Here is a 16,615-nt window from a genome sequence, read left to right on the forward strand (position 1 = left end):
AAAACGAGCAGGAAGCAGACTCAATAGATGTACTCATATCTCATCCACAGGACATGATGGGTGCCAGGGATAACCCATCAGCCTGATGCCAATAGGCTGGATGACAGGATTCATCCTCCAATCTACAGGAACATGGAGTTTTAGTGGGAATGTCCCTACGTGCACACCCTTAGAGGCTTGAGGGGGGCACCAGGGCCACCACAGAGGCCCTAAGCATGAACGGGAGATCCCATTAGAAAACAGGATGGAACGCCAGTACTGAAGCCAGTGGGCAGTAATTAACTGGGTTCAATGCCGTCCCTAACTTGAAATATTTAGTTACTAGTAGAGTGGGATTCTAGAATGGATGACCTGACCACCTCGGTGGAAAGGGCAACCTATTTAAGAGTTGGTTCCCCCTCAGGGGCCAGACCCATAGTCTCCATAACTCCGGCCGTGGATGAAATATTGTACCACCGGCCTGAGAAAGATCATCTCTCCTAATAGGAATAGAGTCCAGGGAGGACTCTCCAAGAGACTAATAAGGTCTGAGAACCAAATTCGGGCCGGCCAGTACGGAGCTACAAGGAGTAATCTCACACCGTACCTCCTGACCCTTTCTAGAACCCCAGGGAGCAGAGCGATCGGGGGAAAAGCGTACAGACGTGACCTCGGCCACATCTGTACCATGGTATCCAAGCCCAAAGGAGCTGGATGTGAGAGAGAGTACCAGAGCAGGCAATGAGAGTTCTCATGAGAAGCGAACAGGTCAACCTCCGCCCGGCCAAACACTCTCCATATAAGCTCAACCACTTCAGGGTGGAGCCGCCATTCCCCGGGCCTCAGCCCCTGCCTCGACAGGATGTCTGCTCCAAAATTATCAACCCCAAGAATATAAATGGATCTAACAGAGAGAAATTTATTCTGGGACCAAAGAAGAATCTGATGCGCCAGTCTACAAAGAGGGCGTGATCTCAAGCCTCCTTGGCGGTTGATATAAGAGACCACCAACATATTGTCTGTCCTAATAAGAACATGATGGCTTCTGAGGTCTACAAGGAAGTGCCTCAGGGCAAAAAATACAGCCAACATCTCCAAGCGATTAATATGTCATGAGAGATGATGGCCCTTCCAAGTACCTCGGGTGTAACGTCCCTCCATAACCGCACCCCAGCCCGTGAGGGACGCATCCGTAGTCAAAGTCTTTCACTGACATGGTGCTCCCAGAACCGGGCCTTGAGACAGGAACCATGGTTTCTTCCACATGACGAGAGAACGAAGGCATCTGTGCGTAACTCTGATCATGCGAAAGGGGTTTTCCAAAGGAGAAAACCCCTTGGTACTGAGCCACCACTGCAAGGTCCTCATATGGAGCAGACCAAAAGGCACTACGATGGAAGCTGCAGCCATAAGGCCCAAAACTCTTTGAAAGTGTTTGACAGTGATGGCCTGGCCTAACCTAATACTCTTCATTGTGTTTAAGATAGTATTTATACAAGCAGGAGACAATTGTGCCCGCATCGTGACAGAGTCCCACTCTACTCCTAGGAACGTAGTCCTCTGAAGAGGAGTTAAGGAACTTTTCTTCACACTGAGTCTCAACCCCAAGCACCTCAGATGACGCAAAACAACATCTCGATGTTGAATTACCAGTTCTTTCGACTGAGCCAAAATGAGCCAGTCATCTATATAATTTAAGATATGGACCCCCTGAAGTCTCAGTGGAGCAAGGGCCGCGTCCATACATTTAGTGAAAGTGCGAGGGGATAAGGCTAGGCCGAAAGGAAGAACCCTATATTGATAAGCTTTTCCCCCAAAAGCGAATCTAAGGAACCTCCTATGATGTGGGATGATGGAAATATGAAAATATGCATCCTTAAGATCTATCGTTACAAACCAGTCCTCGGATCTGATTTGTTGAAAGATCATAGGTATAGTTAGCATTTTGAACTTGAATCTCCTTTGTTCAATACCCTAAGATCTATAATGGGATGCAACCCACCATCCTTTTTTGGAACTATGAAGTACCGGCTGTAGAACCCGGACTCCCTCTGGTGCGGGGGCACATATTCTATGACGCCCTTAGCTAAGAGGGTCTGGACTTCATCTTCCATCACCTGATCCTGGTCTGGAGATACCAGCGTGTGAGTAACACCACTAAATCTAGGTGACCTATACTGGAACTGGATTCTATATCCTTTCTCAACTGTATTCAGGACCCACTGAGATATATTTTGAAGACCCTTCCAGATGTCTAAATAATCTACTAGGGGGATCAGTCTCTCAGGGCTGACCTCAGGTGTTGTATTTATTTGTTCGGTAACCTGAAGCAATTTTCTGGCAGGAACTAACTGAATCATTTTTTCGACAGGTCTCGTGAGAGGTAGCGAGTGTGTCAGGGCCATAGATTTTATAGGAACACTCTGTGTAATACATTCGCTGGAAGTCGATGCGTCCCGAGGCGCACTTGACGGTGGGAAGCAACATCGATTTCCTGAGGGCTCCGCGGAGCGAAGTTTAAGAAAGCCCACGCGGAGGGGGACGCCCTCAGAGGCCTGAGTCTCACGTCACGGCCTCTTAGCCGAAGCCTTCCTCGCCTGAATAACAGTCCTCAGATCTGTTTTCGGCTTGGAAGGCTTCGACTGAGGGTGTTGCCTCTGGCTCCAGGCCTTTTGAGGGGGAGCACGAGAGGCAACACTCTCCTTCTGCCTTAGCAGGTGTGAGGAGCTGGCGGCGGCCTCATGGGACTGTCCCCTGGCAGCAGACCCACGAGACCTGGAGCGACGGCGGGGGATGAGTTCTTTAAAAGCGGCTGACTGTCGTTTCGCCTCCTGAAACCTATCGATGACGTTATTGACACCGTCGTCGAAAATGCCAGAAGGCAAAACTGGGGCATCGAGGAGACAAGCCATGTCCTTGTCCCCGATGCCTGACAGATTCAGCCACAAATGTCTCTCCGTGGCTACCAGTGCTGCCATGGAGCGGCCAATGGCACGGGCCGTCTCCTTGGTAGCACAGAGAGACAAGTCGACCACTCGACGCATCTCGCGGATGTCGTCGAAGGCGACCTCCCCGCTGTCGTCCACCTCTTTGAGGAGGTCGGCCTGGTATGCCTGCAACAGCCTCATCGTATGCAGACAACTACCAGCCCGACCTGCCGCCATATATGCCTTCCCAACCAAGGCCGATGTTGTACGGCAGGGCTTGGTGGGAAGCGACGGAGCCCGCAGGGATGATGCAGCGTCAGGGGAGAGATGAGAGGCAAACGACTCTTCAACCTTGGGCATCATCCCATAGCCCTCCTCCTTGGCACCCATTGTATTCGAATATAGATGGACATTGGGGCCAGATATTCTCGAGGAGAAGGGCTTATTCCACAAAAAATGGAAGACTCCGGCGTAGAGGCTGTGATCGAGTCTGCAGGAAGCGCTCATCAAGCTTGATTTTTTTTAGTTGCTTCCTGCATTTCTGGTGCCAATCGATCTTTAATTTGGCCACGGCTCTGGTCACAAACTCTAGCAGCTCCTCAAAGGCAGGGGAATTTTCACAAAATATCCCAAAATATCCAGCTCCTCGGAACCAGATAATTCGAGCATCAGGTTCCACTACAGAGGCGGAAGAAGCCGCTACGCGGGCTTCCGCACCCTGAGCGGAACTCATGGAGCTAGCTTCAGAATGTTGAGAAAGGGCCGAAGCCGTCTCAACATCATCCGCTAGCACCCTTTGCGATCCCTATGAATGCAGGCACCTGATCCACGGGGAGCGCGAGCTTGACCAGTCTCATCAAACATGGCCCGGCGGGAGCGGAGCGTTCTCAGGGGCATTGTTTCACAGTTAGCACAGACAGCGCCCTCGAGTGCTGCCTGTGCATGCTCCGCTCCCAGACAAACTACACAAAGCGAGTGTGTGTCACCCTCGCTTAACCCTCTGAGGTCGACAAACGCGCGGGCGCGTTTTGCTGGATTTTCTCCACATTGTAGCACTATAAACTTAAATTACTCAGTCATTTATAGTCATACAGAAAAAAGAAATATAAAAAAAGAATCTGTGATATTTCTCCTTTTGTATGTGTCCACTTACAATCAAACCAAAACATTGTGCTCTTGTAAAATAAAGAAAATAAACAGGGTGTGCGTTCTGCCTCTCCGTCGCGGTGAACTTTTTTTTCTTGAGCACGTCTATAAACTGAAACAAAACTCAGCGAATACTTGTCACACATTTATGAGCCATATACCTTTATAAACATTTAAGTGTGTACTTTTAAATGATCGGATTCAAAACGAAAACAAATATTCTCTAAGTAATTTGTATAAAACCAACAAGATGTCCAGCTTCTCAAACGCTTCCTAATTATTTTTAATTTGGCCACGCCCACTCGCGCAAAAGAGGTTCACATGCAAATCTCCACATGGAACGCGGACTCGCTCATTACCTCAGAAACAAAACACTTCACTTCACTTTTCGTCGAGTTTGAAAGACGTGCCTGAGCTTACATTGGATTTAGGCTACCTCAGAAGAAGAAGAACGCGATTTGAAGACAAGAAAGATAAGGTAAGAAATTCTTACATATTAGTTTGTTATTGTTGCATAAATGTCACGTTGCAGTTGAACTGTTGCTAGATATATAGGGAATATTATAATATTTAGACCCGTGTTTACTGTTACTGTGTTTGTGGATATCTGCTCAAACGTAGATATGTATATGGTAACCATAATGTTTTATATTTGAGCGCGATCGCGTTTGAATGTATCATATTTTTGATAGCGATCGCGTTTGAATGTACTGTATCATATTTTGGATGAAAGCAAAACGCACCAAACGGCTTCATGTTTTTATTATCTCATTTCATATCATCTTAACGGATGGAAACATTTGAAGTAACATGATAATCAATATATTTTTCTCTAGCTTAGTTGTTACTGAAATCTTTTGGAAGATTTATACTGCTTTAGGTTATTTATTGTTATTATTATTTTATCCGGCACTGCGCATATACCTTATGCCTACAAGGCACAACAAACCTGGTGTTCATTATATTATGTTGGAAACATTTGTGTGTGTGTGTGTGTGTGTGTGTGTGTGTGTGTGTGTGTATTCTGTGAATTTTAAAAAGGAATTTTAAAAAGCAATTTTAACCAGAAAAATCTCATATTTATTTCCAAAATCGTGCAGGCCTTTCGCTTGATATCAGTATGTTCACTTTTTTTTTTTTCAGGGCCCAGATGCCACTGAGGACTCTGCACGTGAACACGGTAAAGTGAAAATCTTGGAAATGAAAGGTATGTACAATGTTTTTAGGAATGGCACAAAGGTCTGTCTTTGAAGTGCTTTTTTGGCATTTTTTGTGTATCTTTGGATTATGTTGTGTTGTAAATAAATCCAAACAATTTAAAAGCCATTCTTTTTTAAATCTCCTCATTTACAGTATTGTGCAAGGTTGCTCAGAATGGCAGGGCCTGATAGCTCCTAATAGGGCCGTTTTGGGAGGTTCTTTGTCTTTCTCAGGTGAGAAAAGCTTACATATTAATGAGCTCCCGCATAAAGCTTTCTAACACAAAACACGTCGTAAAATTTTTAAATCAATATATTGTCTTATCTGAATGAGCAGTCAGGGTGATTTTCACATAGTTTTGGAGCAAATATTCTAGGCTACGTCATACAATTTTCAAAAGTCTTGTGAAGAAATAATCAGTATGGGTTTCATGACCTTATTTCAGTGAGAATTTTTTTTTGTATTTTCACAAACTTTCAAACTTTCAAACTTTTATACATGCTGCTGATATATTATTGTAGCAGAGTTTGTGCTGAATACAGTGTAATTAGACTTTAGCCATGAAAATGTCACAAGTAACAGAAATAACCAGAAATGTCAGAGCATGTCAGAACACCTCCAGGGCCCAGAAAACAGCTCAGACCTCAGAGGGTTAAATAACGTGGACAAGGGGATGCACACTGCCTGAATAGCTTTTTATCCTTTTATTCTCCTTTTATTCGCCATAATACTTTCTCACAGAGTGACAGACAACATCAAATAAGACAAACAGGTTGACATAGAACGCTTGCTGAAGACCAGAAGCTAACATTTCCTGGTTCCTGTGACCCTTTATAGCTTCCGGATCACCGTCACATGCGACGTCACGAGTGACGCAATGACGCTACACCAATCAAGATTGGAATAATTCCATAGTTGACTTCAGACGCTTCATGCCGAAGGCATTCCCCAAAGCGTAGAGTATCGATGCAGCGGGAGTTCCCTTACGAAAGGGAACGCAGCTCATAAGCAAACTTAGACACTGCTGAGACATTACAAGTCACGTCGATGTCACGTGTCTTTATGGGATTTTTACGGCTTGTGTGTGAACGCACTCTCTGATTCCGGAAAATCACTGGCAGTGTGAATGAACCAAAATCAAACAATGATTTTATCTGTGTATTTTCCGGGTCACTTTATCCGTGTATTTTCCGGAATCTCTGTGTGAAAGGGGCTTTAAAGTGGAGTAAATATTTGAGCAATCTCTTTTCCAGTTTAACTCTGTCGTGCTCTGCAGAACAATTGATGGACTGGCTCTCAGCTCTTACATTTCATACTTTTATATAGAGTCCGAAAAATTAAAAATTTTAAATGTTGAATTGGTGTTTTCTACAGAAACCTCAATTACCAGACAAGTCCTCGGCACAGACCCCACAATGCATCATGCCCAAACCAGCTAGGTCCGCAACACAGACCTTAACTAGTAGCCTAAGACTGTCATGCAAAAACTCATTGATACTATCGTTGTCTGCTGATACTGCAACTCTACCTCCATGATTTCAACCTGCCAGTCAGACTAAAACTTCTTCCTCAATGGTGTCTCCCAATTCTGTTGTGGCACACGCCGGTCTAACAAGCAAAAGAAGCAGCTTTAAAAAAAATTAATAACGTCGGTCTACAGAAACATAGTCTTGTGCAGTAGCTTGAAATCATCATTCAGCTTATTTTCGTTGTATTCGGCCAGAGGAGAACAACCTCCTGTTACAACCCTCATGACTGAGCCTGGTTTCTCTCAAGGTTTTTTTCCCCAATACTTTGTGGAGTTTTTGTTCCTTGCCACTGTCACTGCCACTTTGACTGAATCAATAGGTGGTAAAAAGACAAATACTATTCTGTTAATTGCACTGAAACTATTGAATGAGAACAGAATAATTTAATTGAACTGAATAATTATATACAGTATTATCTTCTGCAGAGCTGCTTTGTAGTTGTAATTAAACTGAATTTATTGTTTCCTGATCGAAGAATTTTGCATAATTGATTCCGTTTCTTTCCTGTTTATTACAGTGAAACTACCTGTAAAAAAAGTACAAAAAGTACCATTTACTTAAACATGAAATAATAAATGAGTCGGCTTGAGTGCTAAAAACACTTGCACATGCAAAAATCACTCAATCACTTAAGCCAAAAGTATACTTCCTTGTCCACGTTTCACTTCATGACATAATTTCCGCCATGAACACAGTCCACAGATGTCTGCACACAAAAATCGGGCTGCATGTGAACAGTGTGCATGGACTGATATACTTTCTGCTTTAGTGGGCAATTATTGGCCAGAATAAACAGCAGTGGACCAGACTTTATATCGACAGTCAAAAGTCTGGCAACACAAAAATATCAGTTACACGACTGGCTACCTGTCAGGATTGGCTCTTGCATAAGTTACAATCTAACTTGGTAATTGTAACCATATTGGATGGTTATTCTTCATCAAAAATGTCATCAGTCCCTAGCTATAATAGTAGGGGTCCTCCGCAACACACACATGTTTATGAATTTCTGTAGCTCTAACAGTAGAGCATCGCAGAAACACTGCCATTGTCATAAGTTTGAGTCCCAGGGAATGCATGAGCTCATAAAATATAAACTTGATGTGTTACTTTGGTTAAAATGTAAATAAATGGGTAAAAGTAAATGTACAAAAGACCCATAGGCTCTCACAACAGCCATTTCATTCTTGCTTGTAACTCATTTCTCTCTCCTTCTCTCTCACACACTGTTTACATTACTTCAGTGAAACCACACACCAAGTAAGAATCACATATCAGATTATAAAATCAGGACAACTGAACTTCAGCACTGTTTGCATACTGCATTCTACTTGGTCCATTTATAGTACAGGAGTGTAATTGTTAGTTTTGGTCCTCAAATTTAATTGGCTAAGCAGTGTTCTAAGACTTCTGATATACTGTATAATATAACCGCAATGGGACATTTCACTCTTCTTTTCTGTGTTCAAGGCATTCCAGACTATGCATGAATAGAAGGGCTACTAAATAGAATGGAAGCTTTTTTTTATTTTATTTTTTTATTATGAGTTTATATCTTGCAATTCTGACTTTATAACTGATCTCACAATTAATATTCAACAATATTATTGATCTGCCTGCATGCATTGACACCATTATATGAGAACTGAACTGAGCTGGACGATGACATCACAGTTTTCTCCAGAGCGCCTATATCTATAAATGAACTAAATTAATAACTTTTTTACAACAGAAATGAATCATCACTGAACTGACTTAAGCTGGACTTTGACACAATTTTCTTTTAGATCTGCTGAAACAAACTTTGTTGCATTATTTTCCTGTTATCACTGTAAAGCTGCGTTGAAACAATCTGTATTGTAAAAAGCACTATAAATAAAGGTGATTTGACTTAACAATTCTGACTTGAGAAAAAGTCAAAATTACTTTTTTATTATTTTATTCAGTGGCGGAAACAAGCTTCCATACTCATTGGCTAAAACGCATACGCATATTATTTGCTTCCGAAAAGTGATGACCTGAGTCTGAGTTACATTCACACACAAATCATGTCACAGTTGTCATCATGGTTATGTGCTGTTTGCTTTGTGTTCTAGTTTTGGTTTTAACCCGCCTGCTCGTCTGTCTGTGTGCTTTCCTTGGTTACTGATTTAAGTCACACCTGTTCTGAGTTACGTTAATCATCCCTCTGTGTATTTATAGCCTTGGTTCAGTATTTGTCCGTTCGCATCTCCTCCTATGTTGGTTGTTACGTTCATGTTTTTGATAGATTTTGTTGCAATTTAGTCGTAACAGTCGTAACCCGAGACGTTCCCTTTCGAGGGAACTCGAACTGCGTCGAATGACACTTTGGGGGAACGAGTACCCACTATGCCACAACGAGCCCTGCCTGTCCTAGTGTGAAGCTGCGCACAGGCACACTTAGGACGAGAGCACGAGGGTGCCAGGTGTCGATGGAATGTCCAGGCTGTAAAATCTAATAAAAGTGTGAGGGGTGGCCCATCCTGCTGCATCGCAGACTTCTTGGATCGGGGCCCCTGAGAGGAGGGCTCTAGAGGACGCCATGCCTCTGGTAGAGTGAGCCCTCACGGCCAGAGGTGAAGGCAAATTGCGCACCTGGTAGGCCATAGATATAACATGGACAATCCAGTTGCTAATGGTCTGTTTAGAAGCAGGAAGCCCTTTCTTGGGCGACCCGAAACACACTAACAACTGGTTTCACTTCCGCCATGAGGAGGACCTCTGGATATATATTCTGAGAGCTCTGACAGGGCAGAGCAGGTGAAGTCTCTCCTCATCTGCCATCACGTGAGGTGGAGGATGAAAAGCCTGCAGAACCGTAGGCCGTGCCACATTAGATGGCACCTTGGGCAAATAGCCTGGCCTAGGATGTAGGATGGCTTTGATGTTGCCTGGAGCAAACTCCAGGCACCCGTTAGATATAGAGAGCGCCTGGAGATCTCCTACCCTCCTCAGAGAAGTAATGGCCAACAAAAAAAACACCTTTAGGGAAAGGTTCTTGGCCTCAGCCGACTCCAGTGGTTCGAAGGGGGCCTCAACCAACCCTTCGAGAACCACCGCCAGGTCCCATGTGGGAACCCTGGTACGAGCCGCAGGTCTCATCCTCCAAGCCCCACGGAGGAAACGTACGACCAACTGCTGTCTCCCCAGAGGCCCATCACTCAGAGGAGCGTGGAAAGCCGAAATGGCAGCCACGTACACCTTGAGAGTGGACGGGGTAAGACCAGCCAAGAAGCGATCTTGGAGGAACTCCAGCACTGAAGCCACTGGGCAGTTAACTGGGTCCACCTCACGCTCTCTGCACCATACGGTGAAAACATTCCATTTTAGGCCGTACAATTTCCTCGTGGAGGGAGCTCTAGAGCAGAGTATGGTCTCCACTACTCCTGCTGACAGGCCGGCCTCTCGGTACTGTGCCCCCTCAGGGGCCAGACCCACAGTTTCCATAGTTCGGGCCGAGGGTGAAATATTGAGCCCTCTGCCTGAGTCAGCAGGTCCCTCCTGATGGGAAGCTCCCATGGAGGGCCGTCCAGGAGTAATATTATGTCTGAGAACCATACTCGGGCCGGCCACAACGGGGCTACCAATAATAGACTGATCCTGTCGCGACGAACCCTCTCCAGAACTCCCGGAAGCAGAGCGATCGGGGGAAATGCATACAGACGCAGCCTCGGCCACGTCTGTACCATGGCATCCAACCCCAGCGGGGCTGGATGGGTGAGGGAGAACCACAGTGGACAGTGAGTCGTCTCTCGAGACGCGAATAGATCCACCTCCACTGGGCCGAACCTCTGACATATTGACTCCACCACCTCGGGATGGAGTCTCCATTCCCCGGGCCTCAGCCCCTGCCTCGACAGGATGTCTGTTCCCTGATTCTGATTCCCTGGGATGTATGTTGCTTTGAGAGACAACAATTTCCCCTGGGACCACAGGAGGATCTGATGCGCCAGTCTGCATAGAGGGCGAGACCTCAGACCCCCTTGATGGTTTATATAGGCCACCACCGACATATTGTCCGACCTCACAAGGACGTGATGACCCTTGAGGTCCGGCAGGAAGCTCCTCAGAGCTCGGAACACCGCCAACATTTCCATAGGGAGGCGTCTGTCGAAACGGCTTTTCGGCGACATGACGCTCCCTTGGGACAGAAACCAAGCTTTCTTCCACATAGATAGGGAACGAAGGCATCTGCGCGTAACCCTGATCATGCGAAATGGGTTTCCCCTCGGGGAGAACCCCTTGGTTTTCAACCACCACTGCAGGGGCCTCATGTGCAGGAGACCGAATGGAATGATGTTGGATGCTGCTGCCATGAGACCTAACACTCTCTGAAAATGTTTTACAGTGATGGCCTGGCCTAGCTTTATCCTGGTCACCGTGGCCAGGATGGATTCGATCCGTGCAGGAGACAATTGTGCCCGCATCGCGACCGAATCCCACACCACTCCCAGGAACGTGGTTCTCTGGGCTGGTGCCAACACGCTCTTTTTTGTGTTGAGTCTCAACCCCAGGCTCTGGATGTGGGCAAGGACGACATCTCGATGCCGAACTGCCAGCTCTTGTGACTGGGCCAGGATCAGCCAGTCGTCGATATAATTGAGGACCCTGATACCCTGAAGCCTCAGCGGTGCTAGAGCTACGTCCATACATTTTGTAAATGTGCGAGGGGAGAGAGCTAGGCCGAACGGAAGAACCCGATATTGGTACGCTTCGCCCCCGAAAGCGAACCTCAGGAACCTCCTGTGAGATGGAAGGATGGAAATGTGGAAGTATGCGTCCTTCAGATCTATCGTGACAAACCAATCCTCGGATTGAATTTGGCTCACGATAATGGGAATAGTGAGCATCTTGAACCTGAATCTCCTCAGAGACCGATTCAAGTGCCTGAGATCTATTATCGGACGCAACCCCCCATCCTTCTTGGGAACTATGAAGTAGCGGCTGTAAAACCCGGACTCCCTGTCCGGAGGAGGAATACGTTCTATAGCCTCCTTTACCAGCAGGGAATTTACTTCTTGTTCCAATACCCGACTCTGCTCTGGGTCGACTACAGTCCAGACCACCCCGTTGAACTTTGGTGGGCGGGAACCGAACTGTAGTCTGTACCCCTTTTGAATGGTGCGCAGAGCCCAAGGAGAAATATTCGTGACATTTTTCCATGCATCGAAATACTCTACTAAGGGAACCAGCCTCTAGAGGCTGGCTTCGGGTATTAATCGGGATTCGTTCTTGGCCCCCTGAAGCGGATCTCCGGCAGGGTTCGACCGAAAACGATTCTCGATGTGCGGACGCGAGTGCTGCCTGGCCGCAAGCCTGTGGGGCGGACAGTGCAGGGCGTGTTCGCTGGAAACCGATGCGTCCCGAAGCGCCCTTGGCGGCGGGAAGTCGACATCGATTTCCGGCGGGCTCCGCGGAGGAGGTGACCTCGATCGCTCCCCCACGGGTGGGGCCGCCCGCAGAGGACCTAGGCTGGCTAGGACCTCTTTGTCGAAGCCTTTTTCGCCTGCAGGTCGCCCTGCTTAGGTTGAGGCTTCGGCTGAGAGCGTCGTCTATGCCCCCATGCTGTTTGAGGGGGGGGGCTCTAGAAGCGACGCTCTCTTTTTGCGCCTGTCTATAGGCGGAGGAGCTGGTGGATGGCTGCGGCTGCCCACTGGGGGCAGGCTTCTTAAGCTTGGAGCGGCGAGGGAGATATTGTCTGAAGGCTGCAGATTGTTTCTTCGCCTCCTGAAACCTGTCGACGACGGTGTTGACTGAGTCGCCGAACAGGCCAGAAGGCGAAATCGGGGCATCAAGGAGGAAAGCCCTGTCTTTCTCCTTGATGCCCGACAGATTTAACCATAGGTGCCTCTCCGAGACCACCATTGCCGCCATGGAACGGCCAATAGCACGGGCCGTCTCCTTGGTGACTCGGAGAGACAAATCTGCAACCTTCCTCAACTCCGCAATATCTTCCGCCCTCATCAATATCCTTAAGAAGGTCGGCCTGGTACGCTTGTAGTACTGCCATTGTATGCAGACTAGCACCAGCCCGACCCGCAGCCATATAAGCCCTGCCCACTAACGATGATGTTTCACGGCACGGTTTAGTGGGCAGCACCGGGGTTTTCAGGGATGATGCAGACTCGGGGGCTAAATAGGTGGCAAGCGGCTGTTCCACCCGAGGCATCATCCCATAACCGTTCTCTCGCCCCCCCAAAATATTACTATAATTTAAAACAGGGGGGTTGGACACGCGAGATGAGTGTGGCTTGTTCCACGATTTACACAACTCGTTGTGTAAATCGGGAAAGAACAGCAAACCCCGATGATGAGGTTGCTCTCTGTGCTGCAGGAAACGCTGGTCCAACTTGCTTTTAATAAGCGTTTCCTGCCTCTCATGTGGCCAACTGATATTAAGACGGGCCACTGCACGAGAGACAACCTCCACCAGCTCCTCATATGCGGGGATATGGGGTGGCGAATCATCCCCAAAATCCCCGCCTTCAATGCTGAGCACGTCTACAGGCGGGAGAGCATCGGAACTGGCGGATGAATCCCGAGAGCGTGCCTCGGCAGTCTCGGGATCCCCCGCCAGATCCATTTGCGAGCCCCATGAAGAGCGTTGCCGCGCCGCCTCAGCGAACGCGGGTCCCGCACCACGAGGCTCGCGAGCCTGGCCATCATCATCGAAGATGGCCAGACGGGAACGCAGCACAAGGATTGTTAATTTCTCACAATCCTCGCAAGCAGCCCCCTCGAGAGCTGCCCGCGCGTGCTGCGCTCCCAAACAGTGTACACACAGTTGGTGTGTGTCCCCACCCGTGATATAACGAGGGCAGGGATGCACACACCTCCTGTAACTGCTTTTACTCGCCATTGCTTATATATATGTGTGCTTTGTGACTGATAGACAAACAACACCAAATAAGACATACAAGAGACAGAGCGCTTGCTGAAGAACAGAAAGCTATCTCTGTTGTGTGCCGGCGTCCTTTTGTAGCTTCCGCATATGCCGTCACACATTACGTCATGACGCAACACCAATCAGGATCGGTTTAGTTTCATTCATACTTCAGAGGCGCTACGCTGAGGGGCGTTCCCCCAAAGTGTCATTCGACGCAGTTCGAGTGCCCTCGAAAGGGAACTGCGTTTTTAGTCATTTTCACGGATCCGTGTGAAAGGGGATCGTTTTGACAATGGTGCCGTCTGTATGTGGAAACCACAAAGGAAAAAATTCTCCGTTTAAAGCAGATTGTTGTCCTGTAAACATACCCTTAGCTGCCTACTTTGAGAAACAGCGTTTGTATCGGAAACATGTCTATAATGGCTCTAGCTCTAAAATGTAGCTTTGGAAAACAACTTGAATTTGTTCTGATCCACAGAGAATGTACAAGTAAGGAAGTTTTCCCACACTCTTGGGTACCCACTAGAGCAGTATTTCCCAACCCCAACAGATGGCTTCCATTCGCTCTCTGTTGCATTTCCGGTGGGGAGTGACTATTAGACCTTCTAGACTCTCAACAGCTGCTGGTTGGGTAGGTGGGGGTGGGAGCAAACTTACAGAGCATAAGACGCATAAACCCCTCTCTCCATTTAGACCATTTTAACTGTTTGTTTTCAAAGCATATTTAACACTGAAGTTACCTGATGTTTAATGTAGCATTGGATTTAACACAGCAAGTCCACACCCAAACTGCCAAGTCAAACATTTCCTTCAGATAAACAACTATTGACGATTCTCAAAATCTCCAGTAAGAACAGCTCATAAGAAAATGCTATTGCTCTAAAGTTCTGATGTTTCATTTAAGTCAAAATTATTTATATAGCCTAGTGCTTTTCATTCTACACATTGTTTCAAATCAGCAACTTTATCTCTGATATTTTCCCTTTAATTCTTCAGGAGAAATAAAAACACATAAATGAGGTACTCAATGTCATACAATAAGAACTAGCATAGCCTCACTAAAATAATTTGAACACTGAATTTGATTAGAAATATTAGAGCATATTGAAATCTCTTTTGATTGCTGTCTTTAGTATCTGATAATTTTGAGTACATACTGAGTTAAAAAGAGTGCAACACTATTAAGGAAATTGCTCTGGATAAAAGTATATGTGCAACATCTGCAAACAAAAAAGAAACTGAAGTGAATCATTTTAGGTCTATGTTTATTTTGAAACCTTTAGCACATGATGTTAATTCAAAAGAGAGGTCTTACCCTGTAGACTGTGTTAAACTGCTGCGATGAAGCTGTATGCGTGAGTGCTGACAAGATGTAGAGAACGCAGATGGATCCCAACAGCAGAGAAGCCATGATTCCCCCTGCAACTATTCTAAAAGCCCAGCAGTGTGTGTGGTTGTGTTCCCTGCTGTTGAGTCTTTCTCACATCTACTTCTTCCCAGGCTATTTTTTGTCTTTTCTCAAGCCTATGTAGTTTGTGCTGCTGTTCTCTTCTCTCGCTTACGCCCTGCCCTGCCAAGCTGGACTTCCTCCCTCGAACACCCCCGGCCCCCCTCTTCCTCACTCACACTTTTCCCTCACAAGATCTTGAATGGAAATCACATGCAGCTGAGGAAAAAAATGAGTTTAAAGAATCTAAACTGAGGGAGTGGGACTCTTTATGTATTCTACTGTAACTTCTGCTGTTGTTACCCTAAAGGCGAATAAATGTTGCCTGATTGGCAGAGAGAAAGTAATGGTCAGCTCACAGTACCCTTTGACCTTGGCTGTGGCCCTCCCCCTCCCTGTGGATGTCTCTTAACCTCTCTAACCCACTGGAAATGCCATCTCCTACAACACACACACATTTAGATGAGATGCATGACAACATATTAGGTACAAAACTGGGTCAGTTTTCTGCTCTTGTGTTTTTTTTTTTTGGGGGGGGGTGTTCGTCCAGTGATTCTTAGTTCATGGATTCCTCTCAATTCCTGGAGACTCGTCGCTCTGCACATTTTGAATTTCTCTCTTATCTGACACTCTCCTAATGAGCTGATGATCTGAATTAGGTGTGTTAGATAAGAGAGAAATAAATAAAATGTGCACAGCAGTGGGGTGCCAAGAATGGAATTGAGAACTATAGTCACTTATGAAAAGTGTAAAATCTGTGATTATAGTTTGTAGTCTCTCTCTGAGATTTTAATGTTTATAGTTCTATCACTTTTAATTCACCCAAAAATGTAAAAATTGTCATCAATTACTCACCCTCATATTGTCACATTTCACTCATCTTCAAAACACAAATGAAGAAATTTTAAATGAAATCTGAGAAATTTCTGTCTGTCCATTGACAGTCCATGCAACGACCACCTGAAAAAGAAACCTAAATTATATCTCTTCGTCACATAAAACAATCGTGTCTCTTCAGAAATTTGGACTAACCACTCAATTCATATGGATTAGTTTTACTATCTCTTTATGAACTTTTTGAAGCGTCAAAGTGGTTTTTTACTGCTAATGGAGGGACAGAAATCAGGGGCATCAATTGGGTATGGCAGGCTACCTTGGCTGCCTGGTCAGGTCAATGATAAGTAATATATTTTTTATTGCAGATTAACGGGGTTATATTACTATGTGTAACATATAATTTGTAATTGTTTAATAAAAGAGAAAAGCAAGTAAATTGCGATCCGGTTGTTATATTTGTGTCATGTAAGTTCAAAGGAGCTGTCTATTTACACCATGATTTTGCAGCGCTGAGTATTGTAGTCAATCACAGCATTTCTGTTGAAAATAATGACCAATCTGGGGTGTTTAATTTACCGGTAGTGAGATTCTGCTCAGTATCGCTCAAAAAAGTTTAACAAGTTTGTTTAACGAAAGTTTAAGT

General features: G+C 45.8%; 1 protein-coding gene across 1 annotated transcript in view; it reads right to left on the reverse strand.

Annotated features, from left to right (window-relative positions):
• The window catches only part of lama4 (laminin, alpha 4), a 251,052-nt gene extending 235,611 nt beyond the window's left edge, over positions 1-15,441 (reverse strand). The window contains exon 1 of the mRNA XM_081378769.1: positions 15,004-15,441. Coding sequence (XP_081234895.1) covers positions 15,004-15,099 — 96 coding nt within the window. The 5' untranslated portion in view covers positions 15,100-15,441. The remainder of the gene's footprint in view (positions 1-15,003) is intronic.
• Between the last annotated feature and the right edge of the window lie 1,174 nt (positions 15,442-16,615).

This window comes from Scardinius erythrophthalmus, assembly GCF_964197995.2.
Source record: "Scardinius erythrophthalmus genome assembly, chromosome: 11".
Lineage (NCBI taxonomy): Eukaryota > Metazoa > Chordata > Actinopteri > Cypriniformes > Leuciscidae > Scardinius > Scardinius erythrophthalmus.